The 8,759-nt window shown below is 35.9% G+C and overlaps 1 protein-coding gene across 3 annotated transcripts in view; it reads right to left on the bottom strand.

The window, feature by feature from the left end:
• Window positions 1-640: 640 nt before the first annotated feature.
• TMC1 (transmembrane channel like 1) overlaps window positions 641-8,759 on the bottom strand; it is a 254,955-nt gene continuing 246,836 nt past the window's right edge. For all 3 annotated transcript variants that reach the window (XM_025051460.1, XM_006918441.3, XM_025051461.1), the window contains 4 exons: window positions 7,489-7,614; window positions 3,910-3,988; window positions 3,756-3,807; window positions 641-2,163 (listed from right to left, as the gene is read on the bottom strand). In XM_025051460.1, the coding sequence (XP_024907228.1) occupies window positions 2,141-2,163; window positions 3,756-3,807; window positions 3,910-3,988; window positions 7,489-7,614 (280 nt within the window). In that variant the 3' untranslated portion in view covers window positions 641-2,140. The remainder of the gene's footprint in view (window positions 2,164-3,755; window positions 3,808-3,909; window positions 3,989-7,488; window positions 7,615-8,759) is intronic.

The raw sequence follows: 8,759 nt of genomic DNA, 5'->3' as shown, positions 1-8,759 counted from the left end.
TTCAGATATGTGTCCATGTAGCAGTCTGAGAATATTCTTTTATTATTATTATTATTATTATTATTATTATTATTATTATATGGTGACAGGTGACATTGGTTAATGAAATCCAATAAGTTTCAGGTGTTCAATTTAACAGTAAGGCACATTTATATTGTATTGTGTGTTTACTGCCCATAGTTAGATTTCTTTCTGTCTGGGAATATTTTCAGAAGTTCTCTGGAAACTGAGAGTTAAAATTTCAAAAAATGCTTAACTTAAATCAGGTTGGTATTTATGTGCAATAAAAATCCAACTTATTTTTAATGTATAGGAAGACCGAAACTTAGCATATCATGTCTGAATACATATACTATGAGCATTTGTTCAAAAAGTACATTGTCTTTAGGAGATGAAGTTCTCGGGGGACATTGTGTCACCTCTCATCATCATCCTCCTTATAAAGTAGATCAAGAGCAAGGGAGTGTAATTCACATTGTAAATTTGGCAACACATATAAACGATCCTCTAATCTTATACTACACAGTATAGAAATGATCCAAGTAGAAATAAGCACTAGCTTTATTTACTCATCTTCATTATAATTGAATGAGACAATAAAGTCAGCATATCGATAGATAATTCCATTTTTTACATCATCATAATATGTTCATGCAGATAACAGAAGTCTTTGTTTCACAGTGCAACTGCTGAAAGTTAAATTGATTCAATTTAATTAATAAGCATTTATTCAGTGCCTACCTGTGCACAGCACTATACTAGGCATACAAGAGTTAGAAGAGATGATTCCTGCTCATAGAAAGCTTAAAATCTGGATAGGAATAGTCCATGCATACAAGAAAAAAAAAGAATGATTAAAAGTTGCAAGGAAATCAATAAAATAATAAACTCAAAGACTATCAAGGCAGTGATACAATTAGAAATGAAGGCTAATCTGGCAAATTTGACCAGAGAACGTAAGTCTTGAATTTGATATGATGAAAGTGAATAGCACATGGATTGTCAGCGAAACAGGGTAATCATTCTATGGTCAGTAGAAGATCGAAAAGAACGAGAAACTCAAAGACAAGTCAGTAAAAATCAGCAAGTCATTTTCAGGGAATGGCAGGCAAATTGGCTTACCTCTGGAAAAGGACACTGAGTTAGATGTAACTGAAGATACACAATGAGGCTGGCTAAAGGCATTAATTGTTACTATTCAAAGTCAATTTAAACTTTAAATAAATATTAATGCTTAAACACATCTATGAACTGAAGCTCCCCGCAAACACACACCAAAAGAAAGGGTGTGTTTTCCTAACCTTAACAAAAAACAAGCAAACAAAAATTATAGAATATAGAATCTAAACTCAGGACATATAATCATTGGAGGTCAAATAATCAGACTGTGATGAAATAGCAATCACTTATGGTGTCATTTTTTTTTAAAAAGCTTCATAAAGACTAAGGTTGTCTAAGACCCATGTACATCCCCAAAGACAGAGACCTTCAACTCTATGCTGATCAGGCTCCTAATTCACTTAGGATATTTCTTCTGAAAAACCCATCTTATTTCATACTAAATTCAGCAGCAAATAAAAAGACCTTGGGTATTTATTTGTTGAGGTCATGGATGGGGAGACAGGTAGAAAAAAAGAAAAAACAGGGTGTTGGTTTCAAAAAGTGAGGTAATAAATGTTTATAATGAATACTTTATGAAGATATTTCTTAACTTGGAAAAAAGAGGGCAAAGTAGTCCTGCTCCCATGCCAAGAAAATGAGGCAGAAAAAGTATATAAAATGAAAGTCCATAATGAGCAAAAGGTTTTTAAATTAACCTATTCAGTAAACCAGAAACCTGTATTGATGAATCACACCCTCTTTTAAACTCAGTTCATTAAGAGAAAAATGTCAAGAAAATGAGTGTGGGGAGCAAATGGATTTAGGGGAACAAATCCTTAATTTGGATAAGGTGGAAATCTTCTTGTGGAACTAGGACTGGTGATGACTTATTGACCAGTATGACTTCGATGATCCATCAGGGTTAGAATGGGGAAACAGCAACTCCATAATATGCTTGTTCTCTGGGCCTTCACATGAGTCATTGCTTTAAAACAGCAAGGCGAGGAGTACTTCTGAGCCCCCAGCATATCTATGAAAGTTACTGGCCACCAGCAGCTGCAGCTGTTCAAAATGAATGAATGAATGAATGAATGAATGAATAAATAAAAGAAGATAAAGAAGCAAATAAAAATCGTGCTTTCAGTGTGCTTAATTGTTCTGAATGAGATACCCTGAAATCTGTATTTTCCAACTGTGTTCTACATTGAGTTTTTATATTCAAAATATCTAAAGAGGAATTAATATTGATCCTTCTCAAAAAACTGAAAAGGAAGCTAACACTTCCAAACTCATTTTTCAAGGCCAGCATTACTCTGATACCAAAGCCAGACAAGGATATCACAACAAAGAAAATTACAGGCCAATATCCCTGATGAATATAGATGTAAGAATCCTCAACAAAATATAAGCAAACTGAACCCAACGGTAAATTAAAAGGATCATACACCACGATCAAGTGGGATTTACTTCTGGGATACAAAGATGGCTCAATAAATTGATAAATAAATATTGCAAATCAATAAATGTGATACACCACATTAACAAAATGAAGGATAAAAATCATATGATCACCTCAACAGATGCAGAGAAAGCATTTGACAAAATTTAACATCCTTTCATGATAAAAACTCTCAACAAATTAGGTATGGAAGGAACATACCTCACATAATAAAAGCCCTATATGACAAGTCCACTGCTCATGTTATATCCAATGGTGAAAAGTTGAAAGTTTTTCCTCTAGGATCAGGAATAAGACAAGGGTCCCTGCTCTCACCACTTTTACTTAGCATAGTACTAGGAGTCCTAGCCAGAGCATTTAGGATAGTAAAGGAAATAAAAGGCATCCAAATCAGAAAAGAATTAAAATTGTCTCTGTTTCTAGGTGACATAATATTATATATAGAAAACCCTAAAGACTCCACCAAAAACATACCACTCTCCTGTTCAGTTGTGAGGACTAACAGATTTCTTTTCTACTTAAACTAATTTGATTTGAGTTTTATTATTATTATTATTATTATTATTACTACTTCTACTTACAGAGAGAGGGAAAAAGCCACATGAACATAAGGATTTTTAAGTTAAGAAGGAGGGAAAAATGGGAAAAGATTTTCAGTGAACTTCTTAGGCCTCACTTTTCACATGGAATGCAAAGCATAGCAGTAATTTTGGCAACTAAAATATTCCTGATTCTAATATTTTAAAAATTAATGAGATTAGAAAGAAAGAAAAGTTAATGAATCAGAAAGGCTTTGACCACCCACAGTGGTGACCCTCATGGGATCTTCTCAGTGTATCTTTTTATGTATAAAAATGGTTAAAATGGGCAGGAGAGTCTGCATTTGTATCTGCTATTTGTATATGACTATTTTTTTTTAATCTTTCGTTGATTTGCAAGATCACTTTTCTATCACAACTGCTAAGTTTACATTCCTGATTTCTTTGGTTGTCTTTTCTTTCTCCCACTGGAAAACAACTCAAGCCTCTGGATATGATGCTTGAGAAGGGCTAAAGAGTTCGACAACAGGAATGTGGAATGATTTGCTTCGGGTCATAATGCCAGTCTGCATCAAATGCCTCATTTGGAGAAAAATAAAAAGGAAGAGCATACTGTTTGTAGGGGTTAAAACTGCAAACATAAACATATCTCCAACCTGCTCGTGCAGCTGCCATTTTCTTGTTTCGCAGTTTGTTCTCCAAAGCTTGCTACACCATGAAAAAAGCACAGAAGAACATGAGATGCCCTGGTGTTTGCAACTACTTGACATTAATAAAGAAACTATTTCTATGAAATACACTGTATCCTACCTGTTTCATCTTCTTTTTTAGATCCAGGTTTGCCGCCTTCTGGCCTTTTGCAGTAGCGTTAAGATAATAGATGGTCAAACTAAATGTAAAGAAATAATAAAATTTATGGCATTTTCCAGTTCAAGATTCATCTTAAACTCACATTCACTAAACCATTGAATGAATGGTGGCTCTGGAGTAGACTTCAAGATGTTTTCTACTCGAAACCCCTCAATTTGTAGATAGAAGACTCAGTCGGATACAGAGAGGTAAAGAAGCAACTCAGTTATACAGTGACCAGGTGCAGACCTGAGAGGCTGGGCCCCAAGGCTCTGCCTCCACAGCCAGGGACTCTGTCTATTACACTCCATTGCCTAATTTTAGCTTCTTCTTGGAAATATATTAACATCAGTTTAAATTATAATTAAAATTAACATTTTAAATTGATGCCAATGGCATCCATGAGAATGGAATATCTACTGAAGCTTAGGGAATGTGTCGAATAAAAAGGAAACTAACTTTCTGCCTTAAATTCCCTACTTTGGCTTTTACAACTAAGAATATAATCCTATTCATAGCCATAGTTAATTAACATGAATTTTTTTCCATAGGATGTATGGTTTGCATTTCTCCCTTCTTCAAAAAGAAAATGGTTTATAAAGGAATATTCTTGGCTTTCAAGTGACATTTACATTTCTAGAAAGAGCAAATTCCAGCCAAACATTTCTGCAAAAGCCAATATGCTCATCTTCACTTAAAGCAAAACAAATAAACAAAGAAAGAAAATATACAGTTAAAAAAAAAAAGGTAACTGGCATTGCTCTTTCTTGCAATAACTAGATACTGAACACATTTCCTCTACTCACTAAATGCCCGATTAATATTCAGTTAAAAAAAAAAGGTAACTGGCATTGCTCTTTCTTGCAAATAACTAGATACTGAACACATTTCCTCTACTCACTAACATGCCAGATTATATCCTTTATGAGCCATCTGCTGCTAGCAACAGAACTATTGACATGGTTTAGTTGGGTTTGTTTAGCTCTTATATGAGTGGCAGGAGTTTAAATGAAATTACATACACGAAAGCATCTGGTACAATATCTAGCATGAAGTAGGTGCTCAATTAATGTGTGTGTGTGTGTGTGTGTGAGTGTGTGTGTGTGTGTGTGTGTGTGTGTGTGTGTGTGTGTGTGTGAGATGAGAATTTTTCTTAGAAAAATGCCTGGGTTTGGAGGATGAACTCAAAGACCTCACAAGTCATTTGCAATTCTGAAATTCTCTATTTATCCAACACTTTTTTTTCCTGCCTGGTGATGCACCTTAAATGAATATTCCTTATAAATCATTTTTTAGACTCTAAAGAAATAAAACTGCCTGCAGAGAACTATCCTAAGCTCTACTCGGTTATCAAAAGCCATCTAAGCTGATGTAATATGGCCCATTGGGGAAATTCAAAATGCTTGCAACATGTAACATTCTCTAATTAAAGGTAATAAAAAGCCAAGCCAACTGTATAGGTTCCATAAAGTGGAAGATGAGACCTCGGGATTTGAAAAATTAAATCAGTGATGAACTGGAATTTAGGTTTTAAATCAGAACCTCAGAACCAAAGTCAACTCTGCAGTACATCTATTTGACTTTTACCCTGTCAGCCTTCCCCTTGACAGTCTACATCGGGAGTCGGCAAACCTGACTCCTGGCTTGTTTTGTCGGGCCCATGAACTAAGAATAGTTTTTATACTTTGAAATGATTACATAAGTACTAACATAATATCCTCATTTTTGCCTCTGGTCTTTTAAGAAAAGTGGGCTCATCCTGGTTGTAGACCATCTCTGACAAGTGGCTTCCAGCCCTTCTGAACATGCCTACTCATTCTGAACTCGGGGTGTGGTGCTGCCAATGAGTGGGGGGAAGTTAAAGGTGAGAAATAAGAAGATGCGAATTTGAATTCACTTATTAGCCATTTGATTTGGGGCAGACCTTCCCTGTGCTATCAGCGAGGCCAACATCTTACTGTGGAAATTAAATGAGTTACTATATCGATAGTGCCTGGAACAAAGGCAGCGTTAACCCCTCGGCCACAATCCCACGATGGTTTATTAAATCTTTAATTAATGGCATTAGTACAATGTTGTTCCTTTGCTTAAAAATAAATGTCTCTCGATAAGTTAAGAATATAGTCATAAAATCTGATTATCGTTTTGTGTTTCCTTTTTTAAACAAGATCTCATTTATACTACTGGAGGTCCTAGGCATTTAAAAGTCACTCTTAACATGCTCTCAGAAGCTGCTATATCATAAAAACATGGAGATTGCAAGTCACTTTAAGGGCCATCTGGTAAAACATGCTGCATTTCCTAATACATCTGTACCAGAGATTTACTGTCTGATTCTAAATGCCACCCCATCATCAAGGTTCTGTAATATATAATAGTAATCTGTTTTATTGTTTAATTATCCCTACAGGCTATTAGCTCTCCTGCAAAGAAGGTGTCATGGTGTAAAGGGGTGAACGCTGGATTTACTGTCAAAGTCTTACTAATACTATTTTGCTATATTCTCACCTAGAGAAAATCATTTCACCTCTCTAAGTCCATTTCTTAATTTATAAAATTGAAGACTACAATACCTGCCTTTGCTGATGTGGCTCATGACAGTGACCATCACAAAAGATCATGGTGGAGGCTTGGCCCAGACCTAGCTCATTTACTTCAAAAGATTGGGAGTTCTCTCTGCAATTTCCTAGTTTTACATTTATTTTTGTGTCAGCTTTGTTTCTAAAGTGTCCTTAAGGGTGGTTTTATATCTGTCCTCTTTGACTGGCAGAACAGGCGGTTCCAGATTTTCTGCTTAGGACGGTCTCAGGGAATGAGAGGGAGGTCTAGGGTCCTTTCCGTAGCTCTTCCCTAGTAAGCATATAGTTTTACTTAGAATGTATTTATCTGCAGCGGCCAAGAATCAAAAGCCAGTGAAAATAACATGGGGACAAAAACCCCTTCTTAAGTTCCCCTTTGAACGTCACCTCTGACTTTAAAAAGATAGACTAAGTGAACTTTCTAAGACATTTCTGGTCCTCTGATTCTACTATTATAGACACATAGTTGCTGATGACCTTCTAGGAACAAGGACAGGATGATTTTTAAGCCCCCTTAAGTCCTGAGCCCTAAAATATAGTCCGTAGGGCCCCCAAGGGAAATATTAACTTAGATGTTCATCATTTCTGTGTGTTCACAGCCATCCGCTTTATGGAACAAGAAGTGGGGGCCAGGGGGTGGGGGAAAGCTCAAAGTGCTCATTGGATTTAGCAGTTATGTTTCCCTTGCTTTAGCTATTTACTGATAATTATTTTGGTTACTTGGGAACAAATCTTATAATCCTAGGCAGGCAAAGACAGATGCAGATGGCTGTGAATTACTTCCAATAAGATCAGAATACGGCAAATGACTTTCAGCCTCTCACTACCATGTAATCAGCACTGAACCTGATTAGGTTACAGAATGACCCTTGGAGAGAGTGATTGCTGAAAAAGCTGAAACTTAAAAGGAGTCAGGAAGAACATAACCAAGGCTCTTTCTGTGAAGAGGGATAGCACATACACCATAACCAAAACCACAGCAATGACCAGTCCAGGGTTAGAAAGCTGTCTCAAGATCTTTGCCATCCAGCTTGGGAAATCATGCTCCAGTGTTTCTCCAATCACTTCAAACATCCTATTTTTGCCACTGGCGGGGGGAAAAAAAAGAAGTTTATTTAAAACATATGGAAAACCGTGGTTACAGCAAGAAAACTAGAAATCTTTTTCAAACACTAAGTGCTCTTTCAGGTTAAGAATCTGATGTTTGGCTAGAACTCCTGATACTTTGACTTCATATTGTCAACATATAGATAAAATGTGAGAAATGTTATCCCATCATAAACACATCATCAAACCAGGTAGGAAATTCGCCATGGAATTAGGGGAAAAAAATTTAAGCTATATTTCTAAGATCTTGATTGAAATATGTTTTATAAATAGCTTCTCAGTCTACTCCTCCTCTAGCTGTCCTCGAAGAACACTCTCTTTGGGGTGAATAAACAGCACACTCAATTTTTTTAATTAGCCTTGGAAAGGAGCCTGAGAAATAGCTTAACGGAATCAAATCCACAAATAATCCAATACATCTTTCCATGCAATAGCTTCTATCTCATTTTCCACCAGAGATATTAATAGGTAACCACACTGAATGATGACTCCCTTCTCTCTCAGTATGTCTTTTGGACAGGTCTTAAAATGTACCAGCTCAGTTCCACTGCTAAGAAAATAAGAAGAGAAAAAAATAAGCCTTGAAAGCAAAGGTCCTAAATGGGTTTGTTCTCAAATCATTAAGACAAGAATTAGCCCCTATAAACTAGAAAAATGAAAGCAGAGGTCTATCTTAACTTAGAATATAATGTTCAAATTATAAAGTAATCTCTATCAGGCTGAATTATTTTTTATAGTTATGTATATTGATTTTACTATGAAAAGATATAATTTTCAGAAAAGATACTAAGTTGTTTATCACCAAGTTTTATGTATTAAATGAACATGACCCACAAGTTCCAGATCATTTTTTTTTTTCCCCATGAACTAACTGATAATATCTTTCAACAGGCTGAGAGTGACTCCAAGTACCTTGTCAGGAGTTGCTGGACTACAGAGGTATAAATTTTGCTTCACAAATTATAAATCTACATACTAATTAGCAAGATCTATGATACATAAGGGGGAATGAAGTTTACAGACAATTTAAGATTATATTGACTATTCCACTAAAGTTTCTTCTTCATACATCCTAACCGATCATCCTTCCCCCCTCCCCCCCCCCCCCCCGCCCCCCGCCACACC

The sequence above is a fragment of the Pteropus alecto genome, unplaced genomic scaffold (assembly GCF_000325575.1).
Source record: "Pteropus alecto unplaced genomic scaffold, ASM32557v1 scaffold95, whole genome shotgun sequence".
NCBI lineage: Eukaryota > Metazoa > Chordata > Mammalia > Chiroptera > Pteropodidae > Pteropus > Pteropus alecto.
The sequence above is the reverse complement of the archived record's forward strand: the minus strand, read 5'-3'. Positions and strand labels throughout refer to the sequence as shown.